This window comes from Protopterus annectens, chromosome 9.part0, assembly GCF_019279795.1.
Source record: "Protopterus annectens isolate FY-2018-M chromosome 9.part0, PAN1.0, whole genome shotgun sequence".
Classification (NCBI taxonomy): domain Eukaryota; kingdom Metazoa; phylum Chordata; order Ceratodontiformes; family Protopteridae; genus Protopterus; species Protopterus annectens.
Window position 1 is genome coordinate 674,032,062 of NC_056743.1, and position 17,512 is coordinate 674,049,573.

General features: G+C 43.7%; 1 protein-coding gene across 3 annotated transcripts in view; it reads right to left on the reverse strand.

The window, feature by feature from the left end:
* Window positions 1–8,313, reverse strand: part of DDX39B (DExD-box helicase 39B) — a 308,058-nt gene extending 299,745 nt beyond the window's left edge. Inside the window, exons 1-2 of one of the 3 annotated variants that reach the window (XM_044083268.1) lie at window positions 8,208–8,313; window positions 3,022–3,263 (exon numbers count right to left, since the gene is read on the reverse strand). In XM_044083268.1, coding sequence (XP_043939203.1) covers window positions 3,022–3,232 — 211 coding nt within the window. In that variant the 5' untranslated portion in view covers window positions 3,233–3,263; window positions 8,208–8,313. Of the gene's footprint in view, window positions 1–3,021; window positions 3,264–6,928; window positions 7,413–8,207 lie in introns of those variants that run through there. The other 2 variants (XM_044083269.1, XM_044083267.1) reach the window with 2 other exon arrangements.
* Window positions 8,314–17,512: the final 9,199 nt, after the last annotated feature.

The window sequence follows — 17,512 nt, forward strand, 5'->3', positions numbered from 1 at the left end:
TCAACCATTACATACCAGTTTTGCAGTGTAGTAACCACCCGACATGTCCATTCACCTTTAGCCATCAATATGCAGCTACTCCTGTTCATGTGAGTATGTGAATTCATTTTCAAACTTGGTGTGGAAGCTGCACTGAATAATTCTAGGTTCTTGTTCAGGTTTCACATGGTGCTTGCTTAGAGCTACTCTCATGTTAAGTCGCTATGAATATGTTGCACTGCCACCTCTGATACCAGGGTAATATTTTAATCTTTCTATTCCCGCACTGCACACTAGCAGTATCTGGTGCAAATACAACAGAAAGTGCAAGCGATACACCACCCAAGCATCATTTGCAGAGCAGAATGTACAAGTATGCATACCAAATTTCTGTTTCCAAACATCGGTGTTACTACACTACTACTGAATAAAATGAACAGCACTCAGGCTGGGGGAAGGACAAGGGAGCCATGACATCACAGAATGGGTGGGTCTTATTTTAGTTAGAATCAGATGACAGCTGTGGTGATGTCACTTTGGGGGAGGGAACTGATAAGTACCTGCACTGCCTGGCCTCGATGATGTCAGTAATTGGGCGACTCCAGCAAGCTTTATTCAAATGAGAGAGAATCATTTTGTAAGTGAAACCATCACAGTATGAGAAGCTTCTGTTACAGAAGTAAGGGGAATTATAAAAACTGTAAATGCTTTATTGTTGTTGCTTTACAGAGGACAATGTAAATGGGGAGGAAAAGGGCCGTGAAGTTAAGGAATACATTAGCAAAACCTGCTGTACTCCCTTTAAATGTGAGGTCAGAATATATACTAAAGTATTTACTGTTGATATACTATCACAACCAACTACTATAAAAAAAAAAAAAAAAAAAGAGTGGAGAGCCAAAACTCAAGTTAGATCAGAAGTTCATGTAATGGAAAACCCTAAAATTGTGGAATGAGGATTCAGGCTGTAATAACCAGATAATAATTTACCATACCGTATTAATGTGCTTTAAAAAGGTGAAACTGTGACCCAAGGAAAGGTCTGCTGCCATGGACTTGAAAGAGACAGCAGTCCTTTAACCAAAGGTAAAGGAAATGTGTGGACCAACACAAAGGTAGCATTTGCTTTTTTCTTCAGAAAAACAAAATGGGTTAACATTTTAGTTTATAGACTAGTAATATTGTTTATGGCCATGCAGCCTAATGTCTTATGGACTTTATACATGCAAACTAAATATATGTGCATCCAAGCACTATATATACACACACATGAAAGTACATATCAGGACAACACTTCAGTTTACCAAGGCAGCAATCAATGAACACAAGCCTTCTCATCAAACCTGCAGTTGTAGAAGACTGCTTTGCCTTAGGATAATTTTGGTTAAAACTGCTAGACAAACATCTGCTGTAGTAAACTAAAACCTTGGTTTGCTTTTCAATGTCGCAACAGCAGGTCCAAAGAAAATACAAAATCAAACAGTTGTTCTCTAACTTTCGAGAAGTGTGTCCTCAGCTAGGCATGACACTTAAGAGAAACATGGCACATCAAACAGCAAGTGTCGCTCATATAGTAATGCTTGCAGGCAAACTCAAATCAAATTCAGCATGAAAAGTCTAATACATCCACCATCTTCGGATGTGAAAACCATACATTTCATATGTCTACCACTATCAGTATTGTCCAGCTTAGCAGTTAGGTTTCATCTATTCACTTCCCTTGCATACCTGCCCATTAGCTTAATTCTTAGTTATTCTATCAAAAGAATATACAGTCCCCCTTCAAAAAAGGTTCATCTTAAATAAAACGTTCCTTCCCCCAAACAATGACTCTACATGTCAGTCTCTTTCACAAGTCATCTTTCCAAATCACCTGTGAAACTCAAAATAGAACACTACAAGACATCAAAAATGTCAAGAACCTTTGAAATGTAAGAACTTTTTTAAAGCCACTATTGTTGTGATAGCACTCTTTACCCATGGTGGTTTCTTTTCACAGTATCCCATCGCAAATGGCAATGGACTGCAGTAACTTGAATTCAAGTTTTAGCAGCAAACATATTTGCAAAGTTCCTACAAAGCTCTGAGTGTGGGGTACAACTGCCTTACTATTGTTGCTGGCATCTACTCCACACCACCACTACTCGCAGGTGTCTTATGTTTTACCTAGGCAAAACTGTCCAACATTAAGACTATAAACACTGTCCGCTTAAATGAAGGGGGGGTACAAAGGGCAAAGATTTTTGGAAGCACTAATTTGACCCTGTACATTTCTTTACTCAATCTGCTCAACAAAGTACACAAAACAGATATTGGCCTTAGCATTAAAAAGCCACTGATCAGAAAACGTTTCCGTACACTATTTCATAAAGTGACAAATGCATATGCAATTTTCTAAGCTCACAAGCAGCAGACTGAAAGGACCATAAAGACCACCACCAAAAGCATTACCTTGTAGCAATCAATTATGTACTTAAAACTGGATATACCAACAAGTGGTGCTAGTTTAGTCTGTCAGACAAGGAAGCCATGTGTCAGATTAAAAACATTATTTAGCAGCAGCACTGCTGACAAAGAGACAGTAAAGCTACAAGCATCACCCTGCAATAGTGGGCGCGATTCCCCTCCATGTTCAATTGCTACACAACTGTAACAGTTAGGTCACCCTTGCAAATGGTAACTTGAACCTAGTGGACGTAATGACACAGATACCTCACTTTGCATACTAGTGGTGGTGATGACTGGGTGGGGAGCAAGTTAAATATCACAGCCATCTTTTCCTGTAACTAATGCCATGAAGTCAACACAACACCAGCTACCATCTAGCCAAACTGCTTTTGCAAGTCACCCCTTCAGTCTGAATATATTTAGCCCAATTAATATGCCACAATAATGCTGTATGACTGCATGCAGACAAACCAAAACCCCAAATCAGTACAAGACAGCAAATGCAGTTTAAATCTTCCCTAAACTTACCTACTAGGCTAAAGGTAAACTATAAAAAATACTTCAAGTGGAGGCAAGACAGCCTTACCAACTCACCTTCAGAAGGATGTTCAAAGCCACAGTCAACAATAGCTCGGAGTAGTTCTGGTTTAAGCAGAAAGTCCCTGAAGCCTGAGCTGTGAATAGATACATAAGATCCTTTCACATCTTTCTTAGCAGGCACATCGGCGCCTTCCCCAGCAGTCTGGTTCTCCACTTCATCGTCTTCATAATCCAAGAGTTCATTGTCAACATCATTCTCGGCCATGGTTGACAACTCTGATGAAAAGGAGTGGTTTCTGCAGAAATGACAGGTGCCAAATTAAAAATCAAGATTTTGAGAGAGAAAAAGTCACACTGTAAACACATGCGTGTAAGTGGCAAGGGTCAAATAAGGCATACAGGTGTATGTTGCCAACATGAAGCTGGAAAATACCAACATTTCAAAAAATCATTGTTTGGGAGCACGCACTAGCCAGGTGCACGTTCTAAAATGCATGCCTGACTTTCACCTCCTAAACTTGGAGGTATGCTTATTTTCACTGGAGACAGTTGCTCTGCTTCCTCACCACCCAGCTTGGTAATTGCTGGTTTAACTATGACCACATTTCACCATTTCCTTATTCACCTTCAGCTTATTTTAATCCTTTCGGTCTACCTTTCATCCCATCTCTATCATAGACAATCCCAATGCTTGTGCGTTTCTTTGCAGCTTCTCTCCATCTCTACCATAGACAGTCCCAATGCTTATGTGTTTCTTTGCAGCATCCCTCCAGACAACTCATTTCTCTACATTCTTTTGCATTTCTAGCCAGGGCATTACTGTAATTTTAATTGTTTGTTACATTTTTCTTGCCAACCTTGTCTGGTTTGGCCTTGCTACTTTTTTTTTCTCCACATATACCATTATGGAAACCTGTGTGAGTATCTCCTCTCCAGACCATACAGGAGTCTCACAAGATCAATTCTTGTAAGGTCAAACCAGCACCTAGAAACCGATATTTTCTAGTTATCAGTTGCTACCTTTTCCCCCAACGTGGAGCAATCTTGGATATACAACATCCAGAGAGGTGCACAGGTGCAGGGGGCTTGCACCGCCTTGCAAAAAATAATATTGCAAACTTCCAGAGGAAAAGCTGGTTTGAAGTTCCAAGAATTGATCTTAAACTCTACTATAGGGTCTGTATCTATACACACCTACAGGTAATTGGAGAGCAGCTCTCTCCAATACAAAACTTTCCTGACCCTGTGTCTTGGAATACTACTGAAGGCAGAAATGACTAGACCAGCATAATAGAGGGCAACAGCACAGACTTGGACTAGCCTTTTAACAAGTTTTTGTATTCACTTTTGAAGTCAACCTACACAACAATCCTCACCAATGGACATCAACTTTGGTTAGAAACGTAAAATGACATCACAGATGAAAGGACAAAATTAAAACCTTTCTAGTACAAGCTGGGCTTGTTCCCAGTGGTACAGTAAGCAACTCAACAATTAGACACTCAAGGGTACCCACTGCTCTGCTGGACGACATGGCTCTGTGCTCCCTAGGCACCTTCCACAACAGGTAATATAGTTGGCTGGAAGTCTCTACTTTAACAGTAATAAACAAAAAGTCGCATTCACACCCAATTCTACTGCAAACACGACTACAACCAGAGTGTAGAAAATGAAAAACATTATTTTATTCTACTTCTTAACCTTCAAAATATTAGAAATTTGTAATAACAGAACACTAGACCATGCAGTATGCTTTTGCATAATGCTCAAAATGTTAGAGCAGTAGTGTAGCTCAACCTTAAATGTCCACTGGATGGCAATATAACCCATTGATTTTAGCTTTTTTTTAAATAAGAGATTATAAATAATTTTAACAGTTTTTATTGCTGTTGTAAGAAATGTATTTTTTTAACGTAATAGGCTGTATAAAATTGGGCTTTTTAAATAATGGGAAGTAACAATGTCATTTAGTCTTTTTAAAATGTATTGTTTATGAAATTATACTTTTTAAATAGATCATTGTTTCTTTAAAATTCAAATGACTGAGATTTAATTAATCAAATTGTTTTAATGGGAAAGGTATATAAACACTTGTTTAATTGCAACATCATCATCTGATGAAGTGCAGTGTGGAATACAAAAACGCAGTATTTGGAATAGCGTTAACGCAGCTTTGTTTCTGGTTTTGGCGTGTTCTGTTTTTACGTATGGAGTGGCATTAAAATCCTTGGATATACTAATCATTGGCCTGGTTTTCTCCATTTCCTGAGGAGTTATTGATTTTGGTTTCACCCTTTTTTCTTTTTTGTAGCTCAACAGTTGCCTACTACCACCCTCAACAATTTAAACTTTTGGACAGTTACAAAAAGAGATGTTCTGTTTAACCCAATGGCTTTGTGTCCTTCATACTTTTGCCTTGTTCCAAGAGAGTTGTTTGACTTCTTGGTAAATCACAGAGGATCAGAATCCATGCACAATGATGTACAACTGGTTACCCCGTTCAAGCATTATGCATACTGAAGACCAACTTGTATTTATATCAAGAGCCAGTACCACAACTTAAAAGTTCAACGTTGTCCATTTCCACAAAGTTTTGTACCAGTTTATTCACAGATTAGTCTATAAAGACACGGTGCTCCAGATAACCTGAAACATGGCAGTTCATAGGTTACTATAAGACTAACTGCCCTTGTGGGCCATTTAAAGCTTGGCCCATTATCCCATACCAACCACAACCAAACTTTGCACCTTGTCTGCAAGATATGCAACAGCTATTATACCAACCACCAACGTGCAGTAATATGAACTACAACTGCAAACTACTCATTAGATCCTCCAAAATGGATTTGCTAGAGGGGGGGGCAGATGCTCAGCTCTACACTACTGCTCTAACATTTTGAGCATTATGCAAAAGCATACTGCGTGGTCTAGTGCAAATGCTCAGCCCTTAATTTCTCACCATAATCTTGGAAACAGAACTCTCCCAAAACCCAAATGAGTTTTTAACTCCCAGTGCGTGTGGCTTGAGCCTTTAAAAAATGAAATCACCTTACAGTTCTAAAATACTCATGGACAGAGGTCAAATATCAATACAATGTTTGCCATCATGTATGCTTCAAGAAAAAAAATTCCAATACCTTATATGTACTATGGCTTTGGAATTAATGCAAATATGACAAAGTAATATTTGACACCTAGAGACACAGTAGGAAATAACTGCAGAAACGGCTGGAGGAGCACTAGGCTCTACACAATCTCAGTAATGTGAATGCTGGCAGGATTTGCACAGAAAGCATCCCAGCCAAGAACCAAGTAATGTCAAACAGAAGCTCTTGGAGCTATACCACTGTGTTGTTCAGAACATTGGTCTCCAACAGTGCCACCTGCCTCTTCTCAATCACTACATAGTAAAGACGACTCTCACATGAGTAGTTTAGTCTGTTGATGAGGATGTTGTTTTGCTGCAACTTGGACTGCTGCACACAACCACCTGTTAAAGAAAATGTAAAGGGACCTGGTGTGATCTTAAATCGCTATGAATGCTGGCTAGCAGTGTGGAAAAAGAATGCAAGAAGGCCTTGGGATACACAGAAAAGGTACCTGCTTAAACAACAAAAATAGGTTTTGCTGACGGGCAAGCCCCCACATCTCTGCTACTTAAATATACCAATTACAAGAACGCATGACGAAAATGGTAAGCTACATTTAGACAATGAACATTCACGAAGTCACAGTCTGCACAGCATGGTGGCGTAAGCCAGGGAACGTTGTTAGCTAGGCTTACGTCGGCCCTTGGGCCGATAGCCTAGTACCTACCTATGAACCTATGTCAATCACATTTGCATGCCACATCATAGACACTATCGGTAGGGGTAGTGTTGCAAAACAAAGCCAAATCAATAAATTGACAGGAACTTAGAGACTAGAATGTAATAAAGCCAAACATTGCATTGCGGCATACTTTGTGTCCAGCTTCATGTCTTTTACTTTTAAAAGAACGTAGAAGAAATCAAGACGAGTCTGTCGGCGCGGTTCTCCTTTAGCGTATTAGCATATAGTCAGACGTCGGTAGCCCAAAAGTCTTGCCTTTCCTGCAAATTAGTTTTTACGTAACTAGAGCTGCATTCTTCTTGCTATAATCTGTCTCCGAGATTATTCTCGAGTCTTGGCACGAAATCCAACAGGAGGAGTTAATGAACTGAACGACTGTACAGGAATCACCCCACCTATTCACACCGTTGTCTTAAAACACTACACTGGAAAATCATTCATCCCCGCCTTCATGTTCTCTATCAAAGTAACCTCCATATACCATTTTTCAGTCCATATCAACATGACTTTAAAGGAATCACCCGTTTTTTTTTTTAGCTAAGCTATGTGTCCCCTTTAGGCAAATGTTCTACCATTCTCTTTAGCTTCTCAAAGTACTCAAACTCACGGCATTTGCCAAGAATATAAACATCCTGCTGTACATAGTTTTAACCCAAAGGCCAACAAGTTAAACGTAACGCGAACAGGAAACGCCCACACCGACTCAGTCCCGCCCGGTGGGGGTGGGGGTATAGGCAAGTTAATTATGTTTTTAGACTAGGCCAACAACCAGAAACTGGTTGTAGTATTAATGGCCGACTATCAGTCATGAACATTCCACCCGTTATTTATTCCCTTCCATTTTGAAAAATCTTGTTTAAAAAAAAAAAAATATATAGCGACACTACACACCCTTCTTCAAACAAGTACGTAGACAGAAAAATGTTGTGGATAAACGAGGACTCGCACCAACTTACTCCCCTTCACCCACGATTAACATTACAGTTCTGTGTGTTCGTGGGGAAAGAGTTCAGAGGAAACAAAAATAGAAAGCAAACCCGAACCAGGTTAAGGACATCACACATACTCCCAGTTTCGTGGCAGGTTGGTTTTAGACAGCTCAGAGAGTGGAGAATCACTTTCGTATTACTGCCGTCAAACATAAGACTTTTACAACCTAAACCACCGAAATAGTGTACAAGAGAGACAATCGCTTCGAATTCATACAATAAAGTTGCAGAACTTAATCGCACACACTAGAAAGAAAAACAAAACCGCCCGGTGAAAAGAGCGTCAGTATTAGCGAATGCGATCAAAATAAATCATGAATAAATCTCCAAAGCACTTACGAAATAGTCACCAATACAAGACTCGCAAAAAGAAAAATAACATATACCAAGTTCTACAGTAAAAATTTAAAAAGCACATACCGTAGTCACGCAATTCAGGACTGCAAAAGAAAGCCTACCGTAGTACGCTGGGATTTTATAAGCGGGGAGGGGGAGGGTTGTCCTTAAAATCTGGCCTGAATTTCTAACCAGTCTGCATCAGGTCAGTACAGTACAACATAAAGAATCGTTGTATTACAGTTAATAATATATTAAACACATTATAAATAACCAAGTTCATTTATCACAAATAGTGGTACTGGTTACGAATGATGTCAAAGTAACAGGCCTCTAAAAAAACACCTATCGGGGTCCATTTAAGCGCACAAAACGAGTGTAGCAAATACGGACGTGTTGAAATGTTTTCTATGCTAACAAGTAGTTCATTAAAGTGCTATTTTAAAATGATGTAACGTTAGACAAAGCACAAAAGTTTCTCGTCTTTGTATTTTATCAGTTGAGTTAGTAATTAGTGTTTGTGGGGCAAACAATAAAAATTAAAGGTTAGAATATAAAACGCACTGTTTGCTTTTTATTCATGCAAAAGAAATCATCCGTCTAGTGGGACTAACTCGGCCTAACAAAGGACGAATTAAAAATGTATAGTTAAGCCTAAAACTGTTGGTTATAGTTTGGTATGATACTATCTCTTCATACAAGATAAAGTAGAATTAGTGAAGTAATGTCGCTGGAAGTCGGGCGACTTTTGTAAGTGTGGTTGCCACTTTACTAGTTTGCGCAAACGCATTGAAATTTGTACCGTCATCAAAGTAAACCCTTAGCTGAAGATTTTTACGATGAATACACTTAGCACCTCTTAATTATATAAAACTTCACTAGTTTTTTTTAAATATTTATCTCATTACAGAAATGTAACTATGTATAACGTGTTCGATAGGTCTTGAATCTTTTATTTTCCCATTGCTGGTTATATAACTAAGGTATTTAACTCCATTTCTTATTTTTCCATCTTTTCTCCCCATTGTATTACATAGCTTGTAAGGAGGTGTTACAGCCTGTTACAATTTATTAGTGTTGTTGTAAATGTTGTAAGGAGTTATTTATCGTCAGATTGTTGCTGGTCGTGTTTATTTGTTTTAGGTTTATAATCCGATTTTGTAGAATTATATTACAACGTATTGAAATTCTAACGTGTTATCAAAATAAATATTGTTGTTAAAGAATGTGTATAATTATTGTAATTACTGAAACCTATTTAGACAGAAAAAGTTAACTGGAGCAGGTGCTGAGTATACTGTTAATAGCATCAATACGTTCTGGTATTTGTAGGATCTTACTTTAATTGGAATGAATTAGAAGTTATGTACTTACCGTAACGTTCCATCTGAGTAGGTGGATTCATTTGTCTGCAACCTGTGGGTATGGATCCGATATCTGATCCGAACCGGCATGGTTTATCCAGCTATGGATCCGAGCTCCTAGCTCCTCCCCTCACCCATAATGCCCTGCTCTCCCTACATGACCTCAGATCGAGTTTGCCCTGCACCAACTACCCTAACTAAAGGGTAACCCATCCTATGCAGGAAACTGACAAGGCCAGGGGGATAGGAGGGCGGGATGGTTGCAGACAAATGAATCCACCTACTCATATGGAATGTTATGGTAAGTACATAACTTCTAAATCTGAAGTAGGAGAATTCATTTGTCAGCAACCTGTGGGACAGAGTCCCCAGCTACCTGAATCTTGGGTGGCCATCATGGAAGGATATTCCGGAGCACTGCTGAGCCAAAGGATGCTCTACCTCTAGAAGTGACGTCCAGCTTGTAATGAGTAATAAAGGTATGAGATGAAGCCCAAGTGGCTGCTGAACAAATGTCATCCAGAGGAACCCTAGACTTAAAGGCCGCTGAAGTAGAGACAGACCGGGTCGAATGAGCATGGACTCCCTCTGGTGTGGGCGTCCCAGAGGCTTGGTACGCCAACAGAATACACTGAGAAATCCAGTGTTGACAAAGAAACTTTGGAAATTGGTTTACCCAGATTGAATTTGGCAAAAAAAATGAACAACTGGTCTGATAGCCTATGACCAGCTGTCCTATGAAGGTAAAAACGAAGCTGCCTGTGAACATCCAAGGAATGCAGCTTGTATTCGCCTTTGTTTTGATATTTAGGGAAGAAAACAGGGAGGTTGATGGACTGATTAATGTTAGCTTCCGAAGCTACTTTAGGAAGAAAGGAGGGATTGATCCTGAGGCACACCCGGTCCGGATGAAAAATCAAATAAGGCGGTTTCATGGACAGGGCCTGAAGCTCAGAAACTCTCTTAGCCGAAGTAATGGCTACCAAAAAAGCAGTCTTAAAGGACAAGAATTTAAGATCGACTGTGGCCACAGGTTCGAAGGGGGGAGCGGTCAAGGCCTGAAGTACCAAGGAAAGATCCCACGGGGGAACCGTTTCTTTGACAGGGGGTCTGAGCAAAAAGGTACCTTTTAGGAAGGTTTTGCATAACTTAGCCGACATAAAGAGACCCTGAATCGTGTCCAACATGGTAATGAGATATGGCTGCCAGCTGAACTTTGACAGTGGAACTACTGGCGCCATCATTAGAGAGAGTAGTAAGGAAATCTAGAACCAAAGGAAGGGGAACCGTGAAAGGATCTAGGCCTTGCCGCTCTGCCCAAATGGAGAAGCGCTTCCATTTACTGCGGTAAATTTTTCTGGTAGAGGGCTTGTGGGCTGCTACCAGAATGGCCTTAACTGGGGACGAGATACCAGGAGTCCTGATTAGGAGTGGAATTGGAGCAGCCAAGCAGTCAACCTCAGGTTCGGAGTTGGTAGGTTCGATGGGTGTGATATCAGATCCGGAATGGGATCTAGAATCCAAGGTGGATTCACTGAATGAGACCTTAGGTAAGGGAACCAGATCTGTCGAGGCCAGAACGGGGCAATGAGGATCATTCTGCACCCCAACCGAGAGGCTTTCTGAAGTACTTGTAGCATCAAAGGTAGAGGGGGGGTACGCGTAAAGAAGACCGGGAGGCCAAGCATGCACCAGAGTGTCTCTGGGAGAATCCCCTGGAGGGGGGATTAGAGCGAAAAAACTGTCGCACTTGGCGTTTAAGGGAGATGCAAAGAGATCGCATCAGGGAGTCCCCCACTGTGCGAAGATACGTTTCGCTACTTGAGAATTCAGAGACCACTCGAACGGGGAGAGGATGGTGTGACTGAGCTTGTCCGCTAGGATGTTGGTCCGACCCGGAATATGCGTTGCGATGAGAAAGCGGTTGGTGGAGATCGCCCATTCCCACACTCTCATGGCTTCTCGACATAAAGGGTAAGGCCTGGTTCCCCCCTGTTTGTTGATGTACCACACCACCGACATGTCTGATTGAATCGCAATTGTTCCCAGGGGAAGGAGGGCCTGAAGTGCTTGCAACGCCAAGAGCACCGCCCTCATTTCCAGAACATTGATATGCAGGGAGGACTCTGAATCACTCCACGTGCCTTGGACCATCCGGCCTGCAAAATGCCCTCCCCACCCGAGGCGGGAAGCGTCCATGGTCACCGTGGCGAGAGGGGGAGATGCACAAAAGGGGCGGCCCCTGTGGAGGTCCGGAGAATGGAGCCACCACAAGAGAGACCGCTTGCAAGCCTTGCTGATTGCAATGGGATGATACAGGGGGAGGGAGAGAATTGACCATTGCACCTGAAGTGTCCATTGAAGTACCTGCATGTTCAAGCGGGCGAGCGGAAGAAGAGTAATCGCTGCCGCCATAGACCCTAGCGCCCTCAGGATCAATTCTGCAGGTGTTGAGCTGGAGTGAAGGATGGCCCGCACCTGGAGTCGCAGATTCCGAACTCTGTCGGTTGTGAGAAAGGCTCTTAAATTTCTCATGTCTAACCTGGCTCCTATAAATTCTATTATTTGAGTAGGGACCATTGGACTTTTCTATGTTTACCGTGATGCCTAGCCAGGGAGCTAGACGAAGAAAGGAATCTCTTGCCAAAGAGAGTAGATGCCTTGTTGGGGCGGTGAGAAGCCAGTCGTCTAGGTACAGAAAGACCTGCACCCTCTGAAGCCTCAGGTGGGCTGCAACCACTGCTAATACCTTGGTGAACACCCTGGGGGCTGTGGTGAGACCAAAGGGAAGGACCCTGAACTGGTAGTGACTGGCTCCCAGCCGGAAGCGAAGAAACCTCCTGGATCGTCTGTCCATCAGAATGTGGTAGTACGCATCCTTGAGGTCTATAGAGCACATCCAGTGATTCTCCCCTAGAAGGGGGAGGATGGATTGCAAAGTGACCATCCAGAACTTCTCTTTGGGAACTGACAGGTTCAACAGGGACAGGTCCAGAATGGGTCTTAGGTCCCCCGTCTTTTTTGGCACTAAAAAGAACCTGGAGTAGAACCCTGATCCGATCTGGTCTGGGGGGACGGGCTGGATGGCTCTTTTTCTCAGCAGATGGCCAATTTCTGCTGAAGCAGCCTCCCTCTGATCTGGTGGAACATTGGGGAGGATTTTTAACTTTGGGACATGAAGAAAGGGGATCTTGTAACCTCTGGATATAATCTGGAGTACCCAGCGGTCCAATGTAATGGGCTCCCATGCCGCTAGGTGCTCCGAGAAGCTTCCCCCGACTGCCTCCAGAGTGGAGCAGTCGGGCAACCCCTCAGGGTTGCTGCGTGGGCCGTTCAGAGAAAGGTTCCCTGGTCCCAAAGTTCCTGGGAGCCCCTCTGCCCCTAGGGTGGCGTCCTCCCTGTCCCCCTCTGCCGTGGAAGGACTGGTTGTCCTGAGCGGGTTGGGAGTGCTGCGACTTCCGGAACCACATCTTCTTCTGGCCCTTTTGGTTCCTAGAGTAGGACCTCTGGGGCACAGAGAAGCAGACTCCGACGGCAGACAGCGTCTTCCCGTCCTTCTCGCTCTGAACCAAGGTGTCGCGAACCGTCTTGCCAAAAAGGGCAGAACCGTCAAAGGGGGCGTTCGCGAATGACGCCTTGAAAGGCTCCGTAAAATCGCAGTGGCGGAGCCAGGCCTGCCGTCTTGTGACTAGGCCCGCTCCTGCAGCTCTAGCGGCTCCCTCGGTAACGTGGGAAATAACCGCATAGAGGTGTTAGTCACAGAACGAAGAGTGGACATACGGGTGGAGTGCATAAGTTTGTCCTCCTCCGACATGGACTCTGGGGGGGATGCAGCGTATTCCTTGATAAGATCGCGCTGCATCCTAATGACGTGTGCCAAATAGTTGAGCGCCCTCACTGAGAAGGCCGCTGAACTAAACATTCGCTTCCCCAAACGGTCCATCATCCGAGACTCCTTGCTCAGGAGATGGACTGAGGGACTCTCCTGGGCGAGTGCCCTCTTAGTGGCCACTGCCGACAACATGGCATCTACCGGGGGTCCCTTGCTCCAGTGGGCGCGGTCAGCAGGGGGGCTAAGGATCCTGTCGGGCCTCTTAGGGATTGGCTCCACGGTGTCCGGTTCCTTCCACGCCCTGGTGGTAATAAGGTCCACCAGGGGGTCGGCAGGAGGGGACACCCAAGAGGTAGACGGGCCCGCTTCAAATGCCTCCAAGAACACTGACTCGTCCGAGGAAGACTTTGGGGCAGACCAACCCCCCTCTAATCCGTAACATTTCCATGATGTCTCCGAAGGAGACATCCTCAGGGGGTGATCTTGGGGACCTTTCCCCTTCCTCCAAGTCAGTGTCTTCAGTCAAAGACTCGGGGGAGTCTATGTGCCTCCTCTTACACGAATGCTTGCGAGGTGCTTCCTCGGGGGGGCTGTCCGAGGAGCCCTCACCAGCAATGTCCAGAACTGTAGGAACTGCTTGGGGCAGTGAAGCGGGCTGTCCCAGTGGCCGGGTGATGGAAGCCTGGCCCAGAGCAGATGGAGTGTGGGACGGAGCCGAAGCAAGGGCCGGGAGTCCGAATGCCCTCAACAGAGCCCTCTCCACTACATCAAAAGCCGAGGGAGAGCCAGCCTCGACAGTAGGATCCGAAAGTCGGCTCCCCCTCGGATCCGATGAGCGTATCAAAGCCGGGGCCGAGCCCCTGGGATCCGAGGGACCAGTGTGCTCCGACATGGACGGCGCCAAAGGCACACTGAGTCCCTCGGATCTGAAGCTTGGGCCAAGGCTCCGAGAGGTCGGATCCGACAGACTTGAGGGCAGGGTCGGATCCGAAGTACCCAGTACTGTCGGCGCCGACCCACCCCCGGCTCCAAGGCTGCCCGGCTCCGAGCGCTCCGAACCCGGGTAGTGGGTCGGAGAAGGAGCAATGGGCTTGAAAAAATGGGGTCGAGCTCCCCCCCGGGGGGGGGGAGGCAGAAGCACTCCCATCTGCATCTGGGCCTGGATGAACCTTCGCATCATCTGGTCCAGATCAGCATCGGAGAGGCTGTAAGTAGACCTCGACGAGGCTACCGAGGTAGGCCTTGAGTGCCGTCTCGATAGCCTCAAAGGAGGTCGAGTCTCCTCATCCTCAGGCTCCGGTGAAAAGCACGGGGACCGGAGCCGAGCAGGGGAAGAGCCAGCAGCCAGAGAGGCCCGCTTAGCCAGCGGAGCCGAAATGGAGGTCTCGGCCCGCCGCTTGTGGTGCTTCTCTCTCCGGTCCTTTTTTCTGGCTTCCCTCTCCTCCGACCCTTTGGCAGGAGTTTGAGTCCCGGGTGGAGGAGGGGGAGCAGGCAAGGCAGGGACTGCCGAAGCAGTGACCACCAAGGGGGCGGGGGCCGAAGCCGAGTCTGGGGGCAAGAGTCCCGCCAAGACCAGCTTCGACCTCCGCTCCTTCAATGCCCTGAGGTTGAACCCTGCACAGATTGAACACCCTGAAGTGAGGTGTTCAACCCCAAGGCATCGAATGCACCGAGTGTGGCCATCAGCAGGGGAAAGCTTATGGCCACACTCGGAGCACTTTGAAAAAATTGCCTTTGGGGCCTCAGACATAACTATTTTTTTTTTTTTAAAATAGTAATAATAAAAGAAACTGAAACACTCACACAAAGGCCCCAAACAAAAGACACACAGCTACGTACCAGCGAGGGGAGGGTAAAAACTATGTTAAATTAACCCAAAAAATATATAGACAAAAGGGAAACCTATAACTTTCACACAACTAAATAAAATTTAAAGTTTTAAAACCCTTAAATAAGAGTATATAGAACTTAGCTTATGGAGCTCTGACGACCCAGCCTTCACCATGCGTGGCAAACTAGATCTGGGTCATGTAGGGAGAGCAGGGCATTATGGGTGAGGGGAGGAGCTAGGGGCTCGGATCCATAGCTGGATAAACCATGCCGGTTCGGATCCGATATCGGATCCATACCCACAGGTTGCTGACAAATGAATTCTCCTACTTCAGATCTGCTGTTTTTACAGCCTATGAATGGACACTTCCTGTTATTGTCTGCGTAGTGGTTAAACTACAAATAATTATTTACAAAAAAAATAGTTAAATTGAGAAATTCAGCTTATTAGGGTGGGAATGGCTTGAAGGGTACAGCAGTTATCAAGCAGGGTAGGAGTTAAATACTTATTCTGGACCGTGCTTTAACATATACTTCACAACCACCAAAACATTCAAAATCATAGTACTGGCCTTTAAAAATATAGCAGAGGTTCAGAAAAAGGAGCAACTTCTTATTTAAGTTTGATGACCGGGGAAGTCCACTGGGCCAAGAAGAGCCCGTTTTCAGTGGAGGCTGGGGGGAAAAAAGCTCCACAATAATTGCAAGTTACGGTACTTGCGTATTATCGCAACCACATTTTCACAGTAATGCAGGTTGCTTCTAGGTGTGTAAATGGTATTGGTACAGATAGTGTTTTAAAAATCACAGACACGATGTTTTCTTGAACCTTTTTTCTTGTTTGTTTAAACAGGTTTACTGTTAAACATCTTAAACGTATAAAAAGGGATGATACTGGACAGAGTACAGCATTACCAAGTTGTCATCTCACAGTGTCCTCAGCAGCAGGGTCGAGGCATACACCCATGGATTATAACAAGATTTTATGAAGCATTTCATCAGCTTTTTATTTTGTAGTTTAGCTCGGAGGTAGGAGCTGAGTGGAGTAATTGTAACTTGTTTTATTTTTAAGGAAAATGTCATAGAAGGGAATCTTATTATTTGTCGTTATCTGTCTTGATCATTAAGACCTCTGCCAGGGTAAGTTGAGGGTGTTTTGTAGAGGTAGTGTCATTTGACTTGCTTAAACAATGTGTTTGACAAATGCGTGGAATTACTATTACCAGTAAACATGCAAGTAAGTTGCGGAACTTGCGGGTGCTTAGTACAGTTAATGTAATCTGAGTTGCTTGAACAGTGCTGTCAACCAAAAGAATTGTGTCTTTATATCTACATAAACATTAAAATAAGTGTCTTTGGTGCAGCACTAAAGGAAAATCATTTGTCCACACTTGATTTAACATTGTCACTATAAAGTGTTAATGGAGTCCCGAATGTCAGTAAAACTGCAGCCCAGTATGTTTTGGGTATTTCAGCTTCCTAACACCTTCCACCTCACAGTTAAAATAAAGTAGGGGTACATCTTCAAAATAATCTTTTTGACAGAAGGACAGCAACTCAGCCAATTAAAAACAATTCAGACTTCATATAATCCTTTGGACAGTACAACAGCAGCTGATCTGATTGAACAGTACCTGTGTACTTTCACAGTTGTTTAACTTCCTGAATGTAATACAAACTTACTTGCTGTTAATACAGGCATTACATTACATCTTACGCTAATTCCCACACTCTTTTTCAGGCCAACATAAGTATTAATGCAACCGCACTTGTCGCAATGTTACGAAAATGAAAGATATAATTCAATACAGAATTTCAACATTTACATAAAGTGAATATTTTTGTTATAATCTCAATTGTAGGTTTAACATTTCAAAATATATATAGCTATTAGCCATTAGCAGGTTAGGAAAATAGTATGCATGGAGAGGGTAATACTATAATTGAGACCGGAGAGTATAGTACAATAGATATTAGAGAGAAAATTAGTTTTTGGTAGGGGAGGGAATGTTTTGGGTTGGATGAAGTAATAGTAGAAGTAGGTGGATGAGTCAGTGCAAGGTGGAATGAGGGGGCAAGGTTAAGTTGGAGTGTGGCAAGGGGATTCCCATTTGCAAGAAAGATGACAGTAGCTGAGATTTGAAATTTGTATGGTTAGGCAGGTTGCGTAGGTGTGTGAAGAGAGAGTTCCACTGTTTAGCTAAGGAGTGGGACAGCAATATATGACCAGGAGGTCGTGCAGGTTTGTGGACCTGAAGGAGATTTTGTTTTTTTGGATCTGAGCGGTTGGGAATGTAAGGTTTTAAGGAATCAGTGGGAGCTGGGCAGTTGGAAGGTTTAAAGATGAGCTTGTGGGCAATGGT